Source organism: Amphiura filiformis, chromosome 15, assembly GCF_039555335.1.
Source record: "Amphiura filiformis chromosome 15, Afil_fr2py, whole genome shotgun sequence".
Taxonomy (NCBI): domain Eukaryota; kingdom Metazoa; phylum Echinodermata; class Ophiuroidea; order Amphilepidida; family Amphiuridae; genus Amphiura; species Amphiura filiformis.
Genome location: NC_092642.1, coordinates 65,075,841 through 65,099,394, shown reverse-complemented (window position 1 = coordinate 65,099,394; position 23,554 = coordinate 65,075,841). Strand labels below are relative to the sequence as shown.

The window sequence follows — 23,554 nt, the reverse complement described above, 5'->3', positions numbered from 1 at the left end:
TCACATACCAAAATATATTTGATCAACTTTTCAGAAATAGGAGAAAAAGAGGGTGCAATAAGGGGCCTCTTTTTTTGGGACACCTTGTACATGTCTAATTGATTATAATGCATTCTTAAACACTTGAGAATGTTCCTGCAATCTTATTGGTTCTTACCCGTGTGATATGACACGATATCACACGGGTCAGCGCGTTTGCATCGACGCGATACGCGTAATCGCAATTTGAACCAATCGGAGGCGCATAGCAACAACGGGACTGATCGATTTTAAGCCCTAGGTATAATTCCTTGCAAAAAGTAGGATTTACTTTGATTAAAATTTGTAATACTTGTCATATTTTTTTTTGAATTGAAGTGTTTAAGAATGAGAATAAAGGTATTGTTTTTAGCCGCTGGAGTGCATCTATCGTCTCATATAACACGGGCGACATCATTTGTTTTGGCGTAAAACAACGGCTAAAAACAATACCTTTATTCTCTAACTCTTAAACAATTAAGAAAGTTCCTGCAATCTTATTGGTTCTTAGTCGTGTGATATGACACGATATCACACACAATACGCGTACGCGCTATTTGAACCAATCGGAGGTACATCGATTCTAAGCCCTACGGTAATTCCTTGTAAAAAGTAGGATTTAATTTGATTAAAATATGGTATACTTATGATTAATAGATTTATTTGAATTGAAGTGTTTAATTAATTAAGAATGAGAATAAAGGTATTGTTTTTAGCCGCTGTCGTGCATCTATCGTCTCATATAACACGCGACATCATTATTTTTGGAGTAAAATAACGAGGAGAAGCCCGTGCTATAGGCCTAAGAGAAATCTTTACCTTCTTCTCTAAATCTTGCACCTTGTACTTATTGCATTATTTCGAGCTTATTCTCATCCAGTATTATCATTTGCCACTAATATAAGCAATACATTGTCTATGTAGTGAAAATGACACAAAATAGATTTTGAATGATCCATTATAAATGCGATGTTTTTTTCAACCAAACTATACCCCTTCCCCGTTGCACCCCATCCCGATCAAAATTCTACACCGCCACTGCCTGTATAAATCACATAGCGACTCCGTACTTTTCTTAATCATGCTCATCAACCATACACTATGGACCACAGTGACCTCATCCCAATGGCATAGTTCAATAACCTCAGTTAAACAATTAGTAATAGGGCAAAATTTGACCTCAAGTATGAGTAAGAATTTTTGTACCCAAAATGTTCAAAGGTCATTCAATGAATGTACAAATGTATTGGGGTTAAAGAAATGTGCCCTGATAGATGAGCATGTTGTGGATCCTAGTGATATATCTGATAATGAAATGTTGAGTTGTCTGCTGGTATATATTAAACTTGATTTTATGTCTGAACTATCCTTTACGTACTTTCCGACTTCCCATTTAGCATGGGGAATTAATTTATCAACAGAAATAGTTTGCAGCAATGAAAACATTGCACTTGAATGAACGTGATGTTATGTGTTTCCTATATAATGATGTGTGTACTGAGTATATGGCATTGCAAGTCCGGAATCATATTAGGGATACATTTAGAATTGCTGACACATCATTATAGGGTTTTGAAAAGGGATACATGAATGTCACTTGCAGATATGAGAGTCTGGTTTTATATGTGTAAAATGATTAGCAACAATCCGGGGCAATGACTGTGGAATTAAACACATTTATAGAATACATTGGAAAAAACTTCAGTTTAAGGGGTACTACACCCCTCGGTAAATTTGTGTCTATTTTTGCATTTTTCTCAAAAACTAATAACACAGTGGTAACAAAACTTATGTATATTATAGGGCAAGGAATCCAATTATTACACTGGAATTTCAGTGACCCAAGCCAAGCGGTTCGTTATTTATGATAAGAAATAAGGTACCGCTAGGATGTACCTCATTTCCGACCATATATACTGAACCGCTTGTTTTGAGTCACTGAAATTTTGGTGTAGTAATTTGGTTCCTTGCCCCAATAATATACACAACTTTTGTTACCAGTGTGTTATTATTTTTTGAGAAAAATGCAAAAATAGTCACAAATTTACCACAGGGGTGTAGTATCCCTTAAGCTGTGTTGTTAAAAACTATTGCTCACTCTGCCAAGTCCATGCCTATTTATTTAGTACTGTTAACCTTACAATGTATTGAAAACCCAATTATTGTCTATTTCCAGTACAGTGTCAAACAAAATTAAATCATACCACAAAGAGTGAAGGCTCCTCCACTGATCTATAAGCATATCAACATAAATGCTTCGTAACATAGTTTTCACGAACGTAAATTCATAATCTTCTATCCTCGTTCGCTAACACATGATGTATGTAAATTTATAATCTTATAGCCTCGTACGCAAAGTCGAGTGATAATAACATAATTATTATGCGTACACCACATTTCGCCAAAATACATTCTAGAAACGCTTGCTGTTAGAATAAGAAAAATTTTAATGCTAATTTATTGCACATTCTAGGGAAGCGTGGTTACCTTTTTAAAATAACCGAGTGAGAGGGTTTTCAAGATAATATTTTTCCTGTCAAAACTGAAGCATCCTCTGTATAAAAGAAAATATGAATATTAACTGCACATCATATATAACGATTCGTGATACCCAATTGTGGCACATTTGATGTCGTTTAAGAAGCAGAGAATTTTATTTCAATTTTATATACGCCAAAATATTTTTTTTAATTGAGCAAGAATAAGGATAGAAAAAACGTTGAAAATCCTATGTGAATATTACATTAGACCCGGCAAAAGATTACTGTTTCGTTTTTATGGTAATCTAATCTTTTATTTCCTGAAAAAACATTTGGGGTCTAAAATGGAATTTTTATGTAATTGATAAAAACATCGAACGTGTATACAAGAAAATGGTAGGTTTTCCTCTATAGTATTTTACTGACCATGGAAATGTACTGAGACACAAGCACGTGTCAAAATCGATATAATGTATTGTCCATACAGACGCCCAGTTATCATGTTCATTATTGGATTTTTTTTTGTATAAACACGCAGTTAACAATAATTGAGTGCTAATAATACACATAAATGTTTTTAGGCAAATAAAATTCCAAAATATGGTACGTTTTCTGCCTTTGCTTGTCACGTGGTAGGCCTATGTTGAAGTTGCGATTATATCTTCCAATAAGTTTCAAATGAATTCCAAGAAGACAGGTAGCCGAGTGGTCTAAGGCGCTGGGTTCATAGTGTATCCAAAGCAGTCCGCCGCCGTGGGTTCGAACCCCGCCTCCGCCAAACTTTAATGAAGTAAAATTAAAATTTTACTTTAAAAAAATTTCATATTGGGGAAATGTGACTGGCAGAATGTATGTATGGCGTGGAGTGGTGTGTATTATGCGTAAATTCACAATCTTATATAGCCTCACGATACGCAAAGTACGGTGAATATGACATAATTATTATGAGTATACATTTATAATCTTTTAGCCTCGTACGCAAAGTTGAGTGACAATAACATAATTATTATGTGTAAATTCACAATCTTATATAGCCTCGTACGTAAAGTATTATTCTGAGTTAATCTTTTGGCCTCGTACGCAAAGTCGAGTGAAAATGACATAATCAAATTTATTATGCGTAAATTCATAATCTTATAGCCTCGTACGCGGACGCAAAGTCAAGTAGCAACGGCGCACATGGAACTTCCGTAGAGAATACGGGAAGAAAGTACTAACTACTACCGAATCATTCCAAAGCATTCGGGATGTAAGAATCACATGATTATTGACATGTTTTACGACCAAATTTTTCTGATGTGACACCCGACTTTGATATCGAGAAGCTAAATAAAGTTGAAAAGAAGTAGGTCCCAACAAGGGTCAAAATAAATGATATTGGAACCTTTTCAACCGACTCAATTTGACCGCACATTTCCGTTTGTATTCCACAGAGATAGAACGTCGCATACGATATATTTTACTATCAACGGACCTTGTCAATTGACTTATTAGCTCTTACTTAATAAATCTTTTGTCTAAGATATATTTGCACGTCAAATTTTATTCGATCACTTTGATGTAACATTTGGTTTTGATTGTTTAATACAAGATGTCGTGCCGAATATCTCATTTAAGATTTCACAGGTCTTTGCAATCTTCAAACTTCATGACCAAAGAAGACCTTTTTAAAACCAAACCGCCAGTCGACCGCCGGCGCCCTGGATGAACATGTGGTTTAACCGCGTTCTATATTCCGATTAATAGAAACCCGTTCCAATCACCAGTTCTAACAGGGCACCGATGGTCGACCGACTATTGAATTTGAAGGCATCCCTTATTGCCGTGTGATAGCCCTAAGTTCGTTTTGTAAATGTTCGAACTTCAGCTCTACAATGAATACAATAAATAACACCCACTAGCTCTTCAGATCTTCCGATACTTTCAAATCAACTTTATTTCTGATCTTGAAAAATCGGGCAAAAAACGCAGACAAATCCTGAAGCCGGGTCCTGAAGTTTACCATTGCACTTTTCTTATCAAGACAACTTAATTTCAAGGGCATGATAAAAGGTCATTTATAATAAATTGAGCCATTTACATTAAGTGACCTGAACATCCGCTTTGAGATGCTACGCTGGATAAGAACATGACAGTACCGAATCTGAAGCCTGCATGATTCAGTATTAATGATAGTTACCAAGTTGACATACAGAATAAGTTGACAGGATTATCGTACAGTACTCCAGTAAATAATTCAAATTTAATTTTCAAGGGGAAAGTGGGCTCTAAGTTTTATTGGCCTGTCATGGCTACCATCAAAGAGCTCCCGATCGCCTATTCTACATAACATGACCGGGAGCTAATTGTAAGCTTAAACTGTCTACTGACAAAAGATTTCCTCTTGGTTGGTACAAATAGCTTCTAGTTCACACAAAAGTATCCTCAATTCAGTTGGGGTTCTACTATTTTCGGAAAAGTAGAGTAGTTCGATCAATAGAAGATTATCCCATAATACACCTTGAATCTTGAATCTTAAAAATACTCCAGAAGAAGCTGAAAACTTGTCCAAGGAGTTGCACAATGCACATCTATCACTTACGTGAAACTTTTCCAGCCAGACATTTTACAGTTGTAACTAATAAGTATTCTAAGAACTGTATAAAAATGATGATATTAGGTGTTGGAAATATTGTAATTCAGGACTCGAGGATCTCTGAATGTCTCAGTCTTTGCTATAGTGATAATGTCCTACACCATGATGCTATACTTAGCGCTGTAATCTCAGTTCAACTTGACGTTCATTATAAACAGAAAGATGTCAATTACAAACGCGTCTCATCTATGATCACTAACAAGCTGATTAGATGACACATTTATATGTGGGTCAGTGCAGTAAACTAGAAAGCAAGACAAAGTCCAATCTAGTCCTATCTATGTTCGGTAATGGAGAGTCGGTTACTTTGCACGCTACTACCTTTTGATCTTCTGACCTAAAAAACAATAATTAGATGATAACTTGAAAGTGTAGCCGGCGACAGTTAATGTGATGATTATTTCCGATCAAAATTGGACGTGTTTCCTAATATGAAGCAATTATGTTGGACTATTATAAATTATAGTGCTTGACAAATGACGCTCTCGACATCTTGAAAGTTGTATCATACACTGCAAATGTTTCAGAACATCAAATTTGTTCAGATTTAAATTTTTTTTTTAAATGAACACCTCCAGAAGGCGTGCGATATATGTGTTAATGTATAACAGGTTTTGAACACATCTCACGCGTTCTCTGTTTTGTTTTTTATCGTCTTTGCAAACATTTATCCAGGTATAAAGTAGTATTTTCTTGCACAAACCAGGCACAAAAAGAATCCTTAACACACAAAGACTTGGACAGAGGCAAATAACTTGCTGCGAGTACGATGATATCTGGGCTTAATTTGAAATTGTCATCAGAGGTGTTTTGAAAAATTTGCAGTGTATTCGTAGTTAGTTCCAACGTTCACTACATTCCTATTTGCTTTTAGGTTCAGCATCCCCACACGTTCACCAGTTTTTGCGATTGCCACGGTCACAAGGCGCTATAGCAGGGCTACGTTCTCAAACAAGGGAACTAGCGCCGTGCATTCCATTGATTTGAAACTGCAACTTTTGATTTCGTTAAATACTGACTTGGGTTTTCTATTACCGTTTCTTTAATTCTAAACCGATTTCACAAATGAGGTCTTCAATCAGAGCTAAAGGGAACACTGATAGTCCTATTGGTTGCTAGAATATACAGGATGAACATAACTGATAACTAAACAAACTAACAAACAAACAAATAAACATATAATTCTTTTGCTGTCTGTCGAGTCAACAAACATTCGTTAGAAAATAAACATTAACTGAAACCGACACTGAACCGATTGAATAACGAACACTTGTTGCATTGAGTATTCGACGTCCAATCATCAGGACCAAAAGGTCGCGCAAGTGTTAATCCAGGTCTCCTTGAGGGTGGGAATGTGTCCGAAGAAGGTTCAATAGATTAATTTGCATGCCGTCCCAGTTACTATTAGTCACTAATATTGCGGTAAAATTGACACTTTGAGGTGTGAATCACTGTTAAAGTCAATTTCAAAATTTGATTGATGATCGATTGTCAGCATATGGAAATGATTTTGAACTGGCAACCTTCAGGTAACAAGGATTATGGGTAATTAATTTTAATGGACGACGATGTTATAAAGTACAGAAAACCGATGAAAATGAGTAAAAATCTGTCGATGTATCGTCTTACACGACTTTATGCATTTTTTAATAATGTACATCGAAAAGCTATAGTGCCAGCCACTGATCTTTTAAACTCTACGGATTTGAATAGTATCCTAAATGAATTTGGCAACAATTTAAAAAGGATGTGGCAGGGAATTATACCCCCTTCAAGATGTAATTCAACACAATAATTTGCTATCATTGTTCATTCATCTACCGTGCGCAAAAGAATCAAGGTATTATAGTTATGTTCACCCCACAAAGACAGGTATAACATAATTGGTTGAGAATTTAAGAAACGGTAATAGAAAACCCAAGTTAGTAACGAAATCAAAAGTTGCATTTTCAAATCAATGGAATGCACGGGGCTAGTTCACTTGTTCGAGAACGTAGCCCAGCTATAGCGCCTTTTGACCGTGGCAATCTCAAAAACTGGTGAATGTGTAGGGATGCTGAATCTAAAAGCAAATGGAACTAACTACGCTTACACTTGTTAAAAGCATCTCTGATGACAATTTTGTAATTATACTCATACTCATAGCAAGTTATTTGACGCTGTCCAAGTCCTTGTGTGTTGAGGATTCTGTTAATTTTTGTGTAAGAAAATACTACTTTATGTCCGGATAAATGTTTGCAAAGACGATAAAAAAACAAAACAGAACGCGTCAGATGTGTTCAAAACCTGTTACATTTTGAACACATCGCACGCCTTTTTTTAAAATTTTTTAAATCTGAACAGACTTGATGTTCTGAAAAATGTACAGTGTATGATACAACTTACAAGATGTCCAGAGCGTCAATTGTCAAACACTATGATTTATAATAGTCCAACATCAAGAATTTCATTAATTGCTTCATATTAGGAAACACGTCCAATTTTGATCGGAAATAATCATCACATTAACTGTCGCCGGCTGCACTTTCAAGTTATTATCTAATTATTGTTATTTAGGTCAGAAGATCAAAAGGTAGTAGCGTGCAAAGTATTAGACTCTCCATTTCAGAACATAGGTAGACCTAGATTGTACTTTTGTGTTGTTTTTTAGTTTACTGCACTGACCCACATATATGTGTCATCTAATCAGCTTGTTAGTGATCATAGATGAGACGCGTTTGTAATTGATATCTTTCTGTTTATAATGAACGTCAAGTTGAACTGAGATTACAGTGCTAAGTATAGCATCATGGTGTAGGACATTATCACTATAGCGAAGACTGATACATTCAGCGATCTCCGAGTCCTGAATTACAATATTTCTAACACATAATATCATCATTTTTATATTTACTAATTTTTACTAGCCCTTATATAGTATTAGTTACAACTACATATATCAATATAAATAATCAGAAACTGCATTTTCATGCGAGAGATAATCTTAATTCTTAAACACTAGAGAACGTTCCTGCCCCGGTTCCTGCAATCTCATTGGTTCTTACCCGTGTGATATGACACGATATCACACGGGTCAGCGCGTGTGCGTCGACGCGATACGGGTGCTCGCTATTTGAACTAATCGGGAGGCGTATAGCAACAACGGGACTGATCGATTTTAAGCCCTAGGTAGTTCCTTATAAAATGTAGGATTTAATTTGATTAAAATTTGTAATATACTTACGATATTTCTATTTGAATTGAAGTGTTTAAGAATGAGAATAAAGGTGTTGTTTTTAGCCGCTGTCATGTATCTATCGTCTCATATAACACGGGCGACATCATTATTTTTGGCGTAAAACTACTCGGCTTCGCCAAGTTGTTTTACTTGATGTCGCCCGTGTTATAGGAGACGATAGACGCACTCCTGGTGCTAAAACCAATACCTTCATTCTCTAATTCTTTCATGATGCATACAGTATTCTGTGTGGATCCAACAGGCCTAGCGATCCCAAAGATCGACGTATCATTTTGGTTTCATCATTACCCAGCAAACACAAAAACGTTTTAAAAACGTTTTAAATAAGTTATATTTTGGCTTTTGGTTTAGGTAAAAACGTTTTAATAACATTAAAATGTCGGGTTATATAAAGGTCATGATAACGTTTTAAAACGTTTTGTATGAAAACACACTACAACAATATTTTTAAATGTTTTCAAAAATGTTATTGTAATATATTTTTGCAAACATTTTTGCCAAATATTGTGTCAATACTTAAATAACATTATGTTAAAATATTTGAACCCAGCAAACACAGAAATGTTCTTAAAATGTTCTTTTCAAAACCTTTTAATAACATTTAAATGTCGGGTTATATTAAGGTCATGAAAACGTTTTTAAAACGTTATTGAAAATATTTTGGGCAAACATTTTTCGCAAAATATTTTTTCGACTCCCAAAATAACATTCTGTTTAGAATGTTTTGTATCAAGTTTTCAAGAATGTTTTTGGAATGTTATTAAAACGTTTTTATACCCTTTATATAACCCGACATTTAAACGTATTCTGTAAAACATATTTGTTTGCTGAGCAGTAGATTATCAAAAAATGTTTTTAAGGTTATGAAAACGTTTTATACTCTTAATATACCCTTTATATAACCCGACATTTAAACGTTTTCTGACAACCTTTTATAACCTTTTGCGAATGATGTCGAAAACGTTTTGTGTTTTCTGGGATCTTTCTGATATTTCTGACAAGAAAATGGTTTAAGGGTATTTTCCCGATATGAGCAAATTCAGACAATTTTGCATATTTTTTTTTATTGATTATCACTTGTTGTGACCTCCAAATTCTCGAAACAAGAAAAATAATCAAAATTAATAAAAGCCGAAAACATATTCCTCCATCGATACTGAATACAACAAGGCAATAGGATTTTCCTGCAACTTTCAAATCTTGGGTTACTTTCATTTAAAATGTACGCGCGACCCCGGCGCGCGACATCAATATCGGGACCATTGCAACAAATAAAGTGTCATAATCTGCAGAAATAAATTCTGCTTCGAATGCATATCCCAAACCCGTTTGGAATAAAGCTCATTCAGTCAGTTATTGGTAGGTGTTGATGAAAAGAACACGATACTTTCAAGCGGGCGACATCACCGTAATCATCGATATACTACTGTAGCATTATTAGTTGTCCTATTCAGAATATCTGAGGTCATGAGTTGCAAGGCTTGTATCATTGTATGACGCCTTTCCAAATGCAAGACACATTGCTCTTGCAAAGGCTGCGGCTCCAACGTTTCAATTAACAAAGACCACCCAATTACGATGATCAAAGCCACATTAAATACTCATAGGTCCTTCTAATTATCACATTTCATGGTAAAAGGTTAATGATATACATGTAGTGCTAAGTTGTCATTACAAGAATATCAAGAGCACCTCTTCTCGTCTACTTATTAGCCCAAATGTTGAGCATTGTTTCTTAAAGGCAAAAGTTATGTTCACCCCTGTATATCCTAAGCAAAGATAAATATGTCAAAATTTAAATGAGCATCCAGTTCCTGATTTAAGACCTCATTTGTTGAAATTAGTTGAGAATTAAAGAAACGGTTATAAACCCAAGGAAGTAACGAAATTAAAAGTTGCACTTTCATGTTCTAATGGAAAGGACGGGGCTATAGTTAAAATGTGCGTACCAATGGAAGCACGATGCTGGTTCTCTTAATATCGAGAACGCTTTGTGTATAATATAAATCAATAGGGCATGCAATGGAGCAAAACTGCAACTTTGAATTTGCATCTTCCTTGGGTATTTGGATCATCGTGTCTTTATTTCTTTACCGATTTTTACGAATGAGGTCTTAAATCGGAGCTAAAAGATGCAGCTATTGGCTGGTTCTAATTATGACATATCTGCCTTTGTTTAGGATATACAGGGGTAAAAAATAACTGGTACCCAGGCTGGTAGCTTTGTTTTGCGGACTCTATATCATGGATACTTATGTTTACTTACAGACTACTAACATATTACTTCCCTTTGTCATAGTCTTGGTCAACTTTAATGACCCTCACATAATAAAAAAGGGTGTAAATCGTAAGACAGTAAGAGAAAGATACTTTCTTTTGCTAAAGTATGTGCCAGTTTACCAACTTGTGGGAAAAAAGTACCATTGTTTCAATCTCTTTGTATGTTACAATTTTTTTACACATGAGTCAAGTAGAAACGTTAACCTCAACCATGACAAAAGGAAGTAAATCGTTAGTGATATAAGTCCTTTTACCATATTAGAGCCAGTGTGTAAATTATCTCTCCAAAATATGTTGCATATCAATTTAAAAAATTTTAATGTTGTCCCTTTCTGCACAGTAACTTTTACTTATTTGTCCCTTTCTCTTTATTTTTCCTTGCAGATAAAACCTGTGGCAAAGACACGTTTGTGTTCCCACTGAGGACGCTAGAAATAACAGAACAATTGGACTCAATAGAGATGCACTATTTTGTCAGAAAACTAAAAAGATGGTCCAACGATAATTTAAGACTCAGTGTACAAGTCCATCATATTGACAACGAATCAATCTGCAATGAACTTGGTGCATTACAACTTCCCGCCAATATTCGTGGATGGCAAATATTAAATCTAACGTCATATATTGAGCGGTTATTGAATGAAACTGTATCGAAAGTTCGAATTGGTATAACATTTTCAGTTACAACGGATCGGATACGGCGCAAGATGTCTGAGGCCGCCCTTGTGAGAAAAATTTTGTCCAAGCATGTGCAACCATTTATGTTGGTGTTCACAGAAGATAAATCAGCCCGTGAAGAAGATTCGCAGTTGTCGTGGCAACGACTAGCAAAAGATTTGGCGGGAAAATCGAAAATTGTACCTGTCAACAGACGACGAGCGCGAAGTATCAGTAACATGTTGATGAAAAATAACACCTATTCTCTGAACACAAATGAATTTCCAGAAGATTATGACATTACAAATATTGCTGATGCAACATTCCCTTATTTTGCCGAGCAAAATTCACAACGAAGAAAGGCGAGAAAGAAGGAGAAAAACAAAAAGAAGGACAAGAAGAAGAAAGGGAAAAAATCCAAACATGGTCCGTTATTAGACCATCACAGTGGAGAATCGGAGGAAGACGTGACCCAAAATAGGAATGAAAACACGATACATCCGTCTAAAGTTGGATTATGTCAGCGTCAATCAATGCGTGTTGATTTCAAAACATTAGGATGGGATGGTTACGTCATCGCGCCAGAAGGTTTTGATGCATACTATTGTGCGGGAGAGTGTCCATTCCCCCTGGCCAAAGTAAGTACAGAGGTTAACATGGTTAAGTTAGGGATGAATTCAAACCTCAACCGCTGGTCGACCACCGGTGCCCTGCTGGCAGAACCGCATCGATTGAACCTGGTTTATATTGTTCGGAATAATAGAACGCGGTTAAACCGTTGGTTCTGCCAAGGTGCAGTCGACCAGCGCCTGGTTTTTGAAGTCATCCCTTATTTAACTTCTTGATGTTCAGCAATAATATGTAAGTCTCCTTTCCACTGTTTATATCTTATATTCTGGAAGAGTGGAGAGGAGAGGAGAGGAGAGGAGAGGAGAGGACATATGTACGAAAATAAAAGAAAGAAGAAAGGAGAAAAGCCAAAGAAAAGAAAGAAAGATAACAGAATTAACAAAAGAACAGAAGCGAAAAGAAAATAAAGAAACTGGAGAAATAAAAGAAAGAGAAAAGAAAGCAGAAACGAAAAATCAAAGAACGGAAAAGAACCGAAATGAAAAGAAAAAGAAAAAGAAAAGAAAAGACTAAGAACAAGCCAAAAAGGGGGAAACGCGGCACATCACAGACAACTGACCGTCACCCCTTGAATGCATTTCTTACCTTCCTGGTTATTGAACTTCTCTGGTTATTCTATGACCACTAATCTGCTGCGGAAATGTTAATTTCCCGCCCTGTCATGATAAAATATCTAACCATAACTCCCGCCATATCAGATCGTTTTGTTTATCATTGTTTAGTTTTTTAATCTTTCTCGGTCAAATTTATCATTTATTGCCCAGAAACAAATTTATCATTTATTGCCTAGAAACTTGTTTGAAAGAAATGGTTAACGGTCAAGATAGTCTAAGGAGATGATACTTTAAAATAATTGCGGTGCAACGAACGTAATAAATTAATATTGCGATAGTTGTATTTGTCAGATCTTTGGCGTTGAATTCTGTTCGTCCAATATCAAAATACTAACGTACTTGCATCCACACTATGTTGGAACATGCAGTATTATAGATCTTAATACAAGTAATGATGTCCCTAATATGCCCCTAATATAGTAAAAAGAAGCGTATATTATATTTTACTTCACGAACATGTATATGAAGAGCTTGGTTCCAAACCATGTTTGAACTTAAAAGTCCACAAACCCATGTTTCTGATTTACCTGTGCGATATTGCAATGGGTTGTGATGCTATAGGTATAGTAATTTCAGTTGGATGCACCATTACAAAGCAAACAGTGGATGGATGCACAGTAACAATACTGGTGAGGCCTTTGATTCCCAAATGAGAACAATAGTCTGCATATTGTTTAGCAGCCGCCATTGTTGTGGTAAATAATGGCTTGTTCATGGTACAACTGATTGTTGCTAATGTCAAACTTGTCAAAGTAATTGTGATTGTATCACACAAGTATATGAGAAGCATGTGATTGTGGACTTAACATGATTTGGAAACAAGCTCTTCATAAATATAACTTCCTTCTTAAAGAACCTTTGTCAACTTTTTTTAATGAGTCAAAAAGAAAAGTTAACCTCAACTGTGTCAAAAAGTAATTATTAGTGATGCAACTAAACGATACACTCTTTTACCATAATATTAGGTAATTTTATTACAGCGTCCCATATTTAGACTCTATTGATGATGTACTCCATCGGACCTAATAACCATCATCCAATATTTATTCTCATGAGATACGATCTGTGACGACCCCAGTCAAAAACACGTCTGTAATGAACACTTGTATAGATCTACCGCGTAGTGAATAATCAATTAACATGTTTTTTCTCGGGTTGTTTATGTACTTACAGGAGTTAAACCCATCCAACCACGCTGCTTTACAAAGTGTTATCAACGCCCTGGGTGCGATTCCCAACATACCAGCTCCATGTTGTGTCCCGGAAAAGATGTCCTCAATCATGATCCTGTTCTTCGATGAAGATAAGAACGTTCTGCTGAAAAGTTATTCCAACATGCAAGTCGATTCTTGCTCGTGTCGCTGAGAAGAAGTGGTAGTATTGTAATAGTAATCATTGCGTATCAAAATGGCGGCCATCTTGAAAATAAATGACAGGTCTGTAAGGTGTTTAAAGCATCCTGAATATCGATTTGATATTTGAAGTCAATGTATGAACAGTGTTGGTTGAATGTAGATATCGAGGACAACACAATAATGTCAAACACCCGTTGTGAGCCAAGATGGTTACGAGTTTCAGCAATTGCGCAATTTTTCCAATGTGTATTGAAAATACTTCTAGACCCATTATATTTATATAAAGGTAATTGTACCATTACTGTGTCTTGGTGAATATAATCTATCATAGACAACTTGTTATTATATTTTTAATATTGAAATGTAGTTCTATATACACGTTTTGATGTTTGAATTGTGTACTATAGTATAACCCCATGAGAACTACCTGCCTATTGGACAAAAAGAAGTTTTCATTATCAATTGGACCAATCAGCAACATTGTTAGAATAATTTCACCACGCAAAAATTGGGGTGAATTATTTGCAAAACTCCATTCTGATTGGTGATGAAAGTGAAGATATCCCCTAATTGACCAATCAGGGGCGATGTTAGATCGGCAGGTAGTGCTCAGGGTTTAAAAGTCCGTATATGTTGGCTATAGGAAATAATAACTATTTTAAAGCTGTACGACCTGAAGTACCGGTAGTGATTATTACAGCATGATTACAGGCTGATCCAAGTGGACATTTACTGGCCCGAAAACTCATGGGGTCGAATACCGTGCTCTGGTTTACAAAATAAAAAAGATATTGTTTCCTTCAATTACTTATATAGAATAACTTATTATAGTCGATGATTATGTCTGTATATACATTATTGTATTATATTGTATTTTTATTAAATGTGTTTTAAGGAAAGTATGAAATCATCAATGTAAAATAGTTCAACATTCTTGAAACTCATGGCCTCACAACTGGCAGCCAGGAATTTGTAAATTATAATTCGTGATTTTTAAGTCGTATGCAGACTCCGAGTATTAGACGTATAATATTTGATGTAACATATCTACGTTATTCTATTGCCATTCTATTTGCAGTAATGTTTAAGTTCTAACGAATGTTTGATGACGTAAAATCGATAATATACTGTTAGATATTATATGTAACATATTATCGATTTTTCGTCATCAAACATTCGTTAGAACTTAAACATTACAGGAAATAGAATGGGACTAGATTAAATAACGTAGATATGTTACATCAAATATTATACGTCTAAATGAATGAAATTGAATTTTACATAATTTTTTTTTTCTCTTCAATTTTTCAAACCATGCCAAAAAAAAGGGTCAACAAATCACAACTTCCGTCGGCAAAAAATATTTCCGTCGGTAAATTTACAAGTTGTGCCCCCTCGGTTCCAAAATCCTGGCTACGCCACTGGTGACACTTCATTAATTTTCATGGACCGTTGGATGCATTTTACTTTTTAAAAAATCAATAAAAGACTGATAATTTGTAGTGCTACTTTCCTTGCCCCTGCAGTCTGGCCTGCAGTGAACAGAGGCCCAATCCTACCCAGGTGTGAGGTGTCACTGGAGTTGGAACAGGTAATAGTAGCTATAATCCGAGACAGAATTGAAAAGACTAGTTTGCGTCTAACGTCACTGTCAATCAAACTCCCACGACCCTGGATTGGTTATTAGCGTAGCGTGTAAAAGGAAGGTTGGTTCATCTGGTGCCGATCAGAGAAAAGGAATCGCAGAAAATGACGAACAATTACGGTACTTTTTACAAGGCAAAAAGGAACTTTTCTTGGCATTGTAGATATGGTGCAAGGGAAGGAAAGTTTCCTATTCATGAGAAACCAGGTTTAATATCTAAATTGATATAAAGGGCGTTGGCTCTCATTAAAGTGGTTCCTTGTTATGCAAATGAGACAGTTTACGCTCCGTAGCTTTTACACTGAGATTTTCTTTGTCATGTTAATAAACCTTTCCCACCTGGCTCAAGGCTGTTACTACATTGGTGAATGAGCATGAAAAGAGTCTATCGCACGACTATTTGGTGCGGAGTAAATATCAATTAGTGTAGTGCCTACTCAGTTAATGTAATGTACAAAGACTAGTAAGACTTTTGAGACGGTCTGTACAATATTTGAAGGTGCAAAATTAACCGGGCACGATGTTTTACCGCCGCGTTCGTTAACTCAGGCATCACGACATTTGTAATCAAACCGTGCTCGAGTTTGATTGACAGATGACGTCAGACGCTAACTAATGTTTTAATTCTGTCATTGCTTGTATTCGCTTGTTTGTTAAAATCATAGATCGTCATTTTTGAAGATCTATGTTAAAATCATGATACGAATGAAATTTCGTGAGTTAGAGAACAGAGATCAATCCAGAGGGCGGCATTTAAATCTGCAGGGAAATGCAGGCGATGTAGTCCTTGTGGCGAGTCCGATCACAAGGCAAACCAGACGGCAACCCTTTTTTCTAAAAAATGAAATCGCTTTAACACACCTGTGACCTCATGTTATTATTTTATCGCTCCATATTTTGCACGAATGGAGCGATACCTTATCATGAATGTTCTAATAATTGGCCATTATCCTCCACATGACCTATTCGCCGTAGAAGTAGTTACACTAGGATCCAAAACATGCTTATCTATCAAGGCACAGTTCTTTAACCCCAATACGTTTAGGCTTTAGCTGTTTGCACATTCATTGAATGACCTTTGGAAATTTGGGTACAAAAACTCATACCCTGAAACTTGAGGTCAAATTTTGCACTATGATTGTTTAATTGAGGTTATTGAACTATGCCATTGGGATGAGGCTATTGTGGTCCATAGTGTTACTCAACCGAATTAATTACCATAGCTGTGGGTGCACGCTATCTTTGAATGTATTGCACTGCACTAGACGTTACGTCATTACACTGCATTGCACATAGATTATCAAAGAATTAGTGGGATAAATGCCTGGATCGTAATTCTAATAGAATCTGATCGTAATAGAATATTCATATCATGCTGATCACACGCACCTGTATCATTAGTATCTTTGTAAAGAGTAGCCTTGATCAAGGCTTCCTCCTTACTTTTTCTCTATTTATGCTCTTCATAGGACCCTTGTATAATCAGTGGTAGAAATAGGCCTATACTGGACTCTCTAAATTTTTTAGTCAGGTCAGATTTTTTGTGTAGGACGTTGGCGTTGGCAACATGAGCTAGGGAGGAAATGTGCCTTGTGGGGTGGGCGTGGTGGGCATTTTGCTTAAACACTACCCCTGCAGTGCACAGTATGCCTGGAGTAAAGTAAAGATAAGAAAGTCCACTATCTGGTCTCAACAATTCGAATGTCAAATAAATTTTTACAAAGTTTAATATATGATGGTAAATAATTATTTCGAAAGAATAACTTTTGAAACAGAAATGTTTGGAAGATGCATGTGGCAAAGCTTCCATGAATTTTACATTCACTAACTATGGACGCCAAAGGACTTGAAGCAAGTCTATGTGTAAAGAGCGGTATTCTATTCAATCTATAATTGCAGACATACACATGTCATGAGTGCAACCTGCTTATAGTGCAGGGCGATACATGCAAAGATAGTGTGCTATGGTAATTAATCCGGTTACGTAACTACTTCTACGGCGAATAGCCATGATGATGAATGGACAAAAAGCAAATTAATAAGTTATAATGTTGACATAATTGTATGGATGTACTTTAATTCATTAGAAATGTAATCTTGTTTTGATGTATTCTAAAACATTATCTAGAACACGTTGTGTTTTATTTTACTTACTGCCCCAATGAGGTTTAGCTTACAAAATGCCGCGATTTTTAAAATGTCAGTTTGAACTAGGGCTACTATATTATAGTGTAGTTGTTTCGTTATCTGAAATGTTTACCTATATCATGTCATTATGAATGAAACCTGTACGTTCAATATGTATCATAAACTTAATTGTATATTTGAATAATTATTATTAATCAGGAAGAGCTGCAGGGAGTAATTTATTAGAATAAAACACTGGGATATTTACTTATCAAACTCACATTCACTATGGACCACAATAGTCTCATCCCAATGCTACAGTACAATAACCTCAATTAAACACTATAGTGCAAAATTTGACCTCAAGTTGCCGGGTATGAGTTTTTGTGCCCAAATTTTCAGAGGTCATCCAATGAATGTACAGATGTATTGGGGTTAAAGAACCGTGCCCTGATAGATGAGCATGTTCTGGATCCTAGTGATTCAACAAGGCAAGATATGTAATCACCTCATACCTTTTTCACGTATACACTAAAACTTTTAGCACTACAGAAAACTACTGTAAAGAATATATCGTACCCTTCCCAAAAGTCATTGCAAAATGTTACACCACCTCGTCATAAATCATATGACACAACGCTCTGCAGGGTCTATTGTTCTATTGTTTCCGATTAGAGCGCTGACATATTGGAAAATGTTGCCAATCAATATTCATGAGAGTGTACATTCAACGTCCAGTTTTCGAAATTGGGTGACTTGTGCTTGGCAGGTGCGAAATACATCTGACTGGGCTCATTAATTACGTAACGCACAACGGCATTGATGTCATCGAATGGCTGCTTAGTGCTGTTATGTGTTTTATAATAATTATTATTACATTTTATTTTCATTTCTTTTCTTTCTCTGTATTTATTCTTTCCTAGGCCTACACTAACTTTATCACTCCCTCGTTATCATTCCAATATAAATATGTCCTTATCATTCTATTATTTTATTTACTTCTCATTATTTTCTTTCTCTTCATTTGTCCTCTTTCTCCCTTCCTGTAGGCCCCCTCATTCTCCATATCCCTCCTCCCCTTTTCCTCCCTCATATCACCTCTCAAGACTTCTCACAGGGGAGAATCTTCCCCCACCCCCTTCCACCGCCGCTATTTCTATGCCAATCTCCTTCTTAAAATAAAAGATAAATGGACATTTGTAAAAAACCCTTTATAGGCCTATACTTACACTTACATGTATACGCGCAGAATACTATAGAATACTATAGAAATGTTAACCTGGCAGCTAATACATTCTGATGTGTAGTCGATCAGCAGGGGCATTCAATTTATTTAAATGAAGCGTCTAAAGTCAGGTGGGTGATAAAAAAGATTATATCGACACTGAACTAAACCCTCCATTATAGACTTCAGACCCGCACAAGCGCACATTTGGGATACGTGAGTACAATGGTACCACTTTACACATGACTGCCCTTACACATGACTGTATTGTGGTCACTTATTTATACTCGCCTGTTGGGTAAAGCGTTAATATGATGCCGGATCAGTGACCAATTTAATGGCGGAACCCCTTCACCGCCCTTTGTTTGAAACAATGGTACCAGTTGAAGTACCATAATTTGCATGATTAGGATGTGCTCTGTTCATTTAGACACTTTTAGTTAGGGATGAAATCAAAACTCGACCGGCGGTTGACCGCTAGTTCCGCGCGGTTCTGTTCGGTTTCCATTGTTTGGAACAATAGAAACGGGACGGAACCGGCAGTTATCCGCCGACCGAGTTTTGATTTTATCCCTTACTTAACATGCTGAGCTATACAGCCCGGTTACGTAGCCTACAACTGTAATTGAAAAAATGCATTGTGAGAAGTATAGTAATTTATATCATCTCCGGCCATGCATACTGCAGTTACTGTCCATTTTCCTATACACAATACACAGTGCTCTCGCCATTGACGAGTGACCTCTTCAAACAGTGTATAGGTATAGGGCATTGCCTTGTTACGTCACTATGTGAAAACTAACCGGCCAATATTTTTTGGACTCTCTGAAATTCTAGAAAATAGAGTTTTGTAACATGACTTAAATTTTTAACTAATTTAGATGTTTGGAAATATTCGTACTTTTGTGTTTTAGTAAGGAAGGGCACGGTATGGCCTTCAAAATTCCCTGTGTAAATCGAGTGCAACTTTTAGTGACTATCACATATTTTGTGGACCGCTCTCTTCCGAAGGGGATTAAAACTAAACCACTTGACGGATATTTTTTGTACTTGCTGTCAATCAAGAATAATGTATGCATTACATGTAGACTAAAAACTGAGTAGGTAGGGCATCTGCAAATGGTCGTACCTCCCAGATATGTAAGATAACAGCAAACACAACTCCATGATCTGTCCATAACTTTGGTAAGTGGAGAGAGTCAGGGGATTTCAAGTGGGTGATTATTGATTAGCAAGTGACATATTTGGGCATATGTGCAGCCCACCATTCAGTGTGGAGGATGGACTACACTTTGACCTACCTTGACCTATGCCGTTCACTCCAACTGGGGGTTGAGTGGTGGCATCCGCATCACAATGTCCCGCCAAACTGTTCTGTCATCTGCTGTACGGCTGGCATTTACTATGGAGTTTAGGTCGGTTCTTTTGCAGTCAGCTAGCAGGCAGTCTCTCCACCTCTTTGGCGGTCTTCCTCTAGGTCTGACTCCCTGGATGTGACATTCAAAGGCCATCTTTGGAAGGCGTGAGGGAGGCATTCTCTGGACGTGGCCAAAATAATGCAGTCTCTTCCGAGTTATTCTGTCCAAGATGGAAAATTCAACACCCAGGGTTTTGCGGATGATGGTGTTTCTGATCCTGTCTCTCCGTGTTACTCCCATTGTCTTCCTAAGGCACATCATCTCGAAAGTGAGCAGTCGATTCTCATCCTCTCTTTTCAATGTCCAGGTTTCTGCTCCGTATAGCAATATTGACAAAACAAGGACCTTGTAAAGCTCACCGTCGTCCGTATTCCATAGTGGCGTATAGTGGGGCGCCGCGAAATAAACAACTTTTCGAGAAAATCGGGTTTGAAGAAATGCCAATTTAAAATCGAGTTGTGTAAATCAGACATTCATTATATTTTGTAAATGATGTGAAATTTCTGTAGTAAACTAAATAGATTTTATTGTTATATATTTTCAAAAGAAATAAATACATACTATTGCTGGCAAACTGACAATAAAACTATACGTCACTATGAAAACGAACAAAACGCAATACCCTAACCTTACGTTAACCGTACGCCACCTCGGTCGCCGTGTAATCCCTATGGCGTTACTTTTCGTCGTTCGTATTCCATAGTGGCGTATAGGTCCGATACGCGTACGCCACTATGACATACGATGTTTTTCATTTTTGCCGATATTTCATAATTATAAAATGTGTATAAAAAGTGGCGTATGGTCGATACGCCACTATGGAATACAAAAAATGTCACTTTGTAACTATACGCCACATTTTAATTAATTAATTACTAATTAATTAGCTAATTATGACTGATGAGACTTAGAAAAATTAAAGAGAACATCATTAAAAACATATGTGCCAATTTTCAAAAAAATGACCAAAAATCACTATACGCCACTATGGAATACAGCCGACGTTTATCTTGGTGTTGGTTTGGATGTCCTTAGCACTCCAGATACTCTGTAGTCTCTGCACAGCTCCTAGGGCTTTACCTATTCGAAGTTTAATATCTTCTGAGCAGGATCCTTTTTGGGTGATCTTTCCTCCCAGGTATGTGAACTCCTCTACCTGCAGGAGCTGGGTATTGTCAATTGTGATGTTCAGATGGGTGTCTTCTTTGCATATGGCCTGGACTTCTGTTTTAGCGATATTTATTTTGAGTCCAAAAGCTGAGCTGCTTTGATGAATGAGGCTAACCAGTGTCTGGAGGTCTTCTTCACTGTTAGCAATTAGTGCAATGTCGTCTGCAAATCGTAAGTTGTTCACCACTTGTCCTTGGATGTTTACTCCTATGTTGGTATTGTGCAGGGCATACAACATAGTCATCTCCAGTAGGATGTTAAAAAGTTGGGGTGAGATTACACATCCTTGGCGAACTCCAACCAGGGTTGTAAACCAGTCTGTTAGTTCCCCATTTACTCTGACAGTACTTGCAGATTTATTGTAGAGAGCTTTCAGGAGACAGGTGATTTTGTTTGGGAAACCAAAGAAGCCAAGTGCCTTCCAAAGTCCTTCCTGCCACACTGAGTCGAAGGCTTTTTCGAAGTCGATGTAGCAACAGAAAAGGGCCTTCCTCATTTCAAGATGCTGCTCAACTATTTGCCTGAGGGTGAAGAGTTGGTCTATGGTTGAACGTCCTGGTCTAAATCCTGCTTGGGACTCTGATAGAATTTCTTCAGTTCTTTTCATGATTCGGCGTTGTAGAATAAGTGTAATTACTTTGCATGCATGGCTAAGCAAGCTGATCCCTCGGTAGTTGCCGCAATCAAGCTTGTCTTTCTTCTTGTAAATTGGTGTGATGATAGCTCTCCCCCAGTCATCTGGGAAGATTTCGCTGTCCCAAATTTTGGTGCATAGCATATGTAGGATTTCGATCCCTGCGCTCCCAGCTGCTTTGAGTTCTTCAGCTGTGATATTGTCATATCCCGGGGCTTTGCCATCTGACATCTTTTTGACAGCACTTTCAATTTCCTCTCGTAGGATGGCTGGTTCTATCTTGCAGCTGGGCATCTGGGGAACACTTTGCGTTAGCTCCTCATCTGTTGGGTTCTTTTTATTGTATAGTTCTTGAAAGCTTTCTTTCCACCTATCCTTTACTTCCTCTGATTCAGTAAGAATCTGTCCATCTTTACTTTTGACGGTTTGCATTCTGATAGAGGCTTTTCTTGTAATTTTCTTGATGGTTGAGTACACTTCTTTTGACTTTGCTGCCTGATGTGCATTGTCAACTTTTTTGCAAAGGTCTTTGAGCCACTGATCTCGGCATCCCTTGACTTTTCTTTTTATTTCACGACTTAAGAAGTTGTATCTACTTCTCTTGGTTGGGTCCTTTATTTTTCTTGCTTTGCTCTACTTCGTTCGTTTGCCAGTTGGATTACTTCCTCGCTAATCCATGGCTTTTCTTTGTGTCCTTTTTTGTAGCCAAGGACTTTTTTGGATGTTTCATTGAATGCTGTCTTGATTCCTTCCCACATAGTTTCAGTATCTGTGTCTGGTTGCTCCAGCAGTGGGGCAAATCTACCCCCTATTTCCACCTCATAGTTTTTCCTGTGTTCTGGGCTTTTTAGCCTGAAGATATCATATTGTTTCGGGTAATTTGGTTTCTTTTTGGCATGGAATTTCAAGCGTAGATTTGTTATCACGAGTTGATGATCTGATCCTACATCTGCGCTAGGGAAGCTCCTCGCATTGGTTACAGAGGTCTTCCACCGGTTGCTGATAATAATGTAGTCTATTTTGTTGTGGGTCTTTTGGTCTGGCGACTCCCATGTCCACTGTCGGCTGTCCTTCTTTTGCTTGAACATTGTGTTGGTTATAAAAAGGTTGTTTACTGCACAGAAGTTGCAGCTTTTCTCCTCTGTCGTTCCTTTGCCCATAACCATGGTTTCCTATAACGTTCTCCCATTGTGTGCAATCACATCCAACTTTTGCGTTTAGGTCTCCCATAACAAGTAGGATGTCATTTTTTGGAGTCTTATGATAGTAGTTTGTAGTAGGTCGTAGAATTCTTCTACCATCTCTTCTGAGTCGGCTGTATTGGACTACACTTTATCGATTGATTTTGCTGGAGTTATTTCCTGTTATTAACTGGTTTAAGTACTGCAAAGGTCGAATCATGTTTGCCTTGTAGCATAACTGCACTAT

At 37.0% G+C, this 23,554-nt stretch overlaps 2 protein-coding genes across 2 annotated transcripts in view; one reads left to right on the top strand and one right to left on the bottom strand.

The window, feature by feature from the left end:
• LOC140171961 (bone morphogenetic protein 3-like) overlaps positions 1–15,052 on the top strand; it is a 59,208-nt gene extending 44,156 nt beyond the window's left edge. Inside the window, exons 2-3 of the mRNA XM_072195307.1 lie at positions 11,036–11,946; positions 13,726–15,052. Of these exons, the coding sequence (XP_072051408.1) occupies positions 11,036–11,946; positions 13,726–13,917 (1,103 nt within the window). The 3' untranslated portion in view covers positions 13,918–15,052. The remainder of the gene's footprint in view (positions 1–11,035; positions 11,947–13,725) is intronic.
• Positions 15,053–22,740: 7,688 nt separating this feature from the next.
• LOC140171105 (craniofacial development protein 2-like) lies at positions 22,741–23,292 on the bottom strand. Its single transcript, XM_072194273.1, has one exon. The coding sequence runs from the start codon at positions 23,290–23,292 to the stop codon at positions 22,741–22,743; it is 552 nt and encodes a 183-aa protein (XP_072050374.1).
• Between the last annotated feature and the right edge of the window lie 262 nt (positions 23,293–23,554).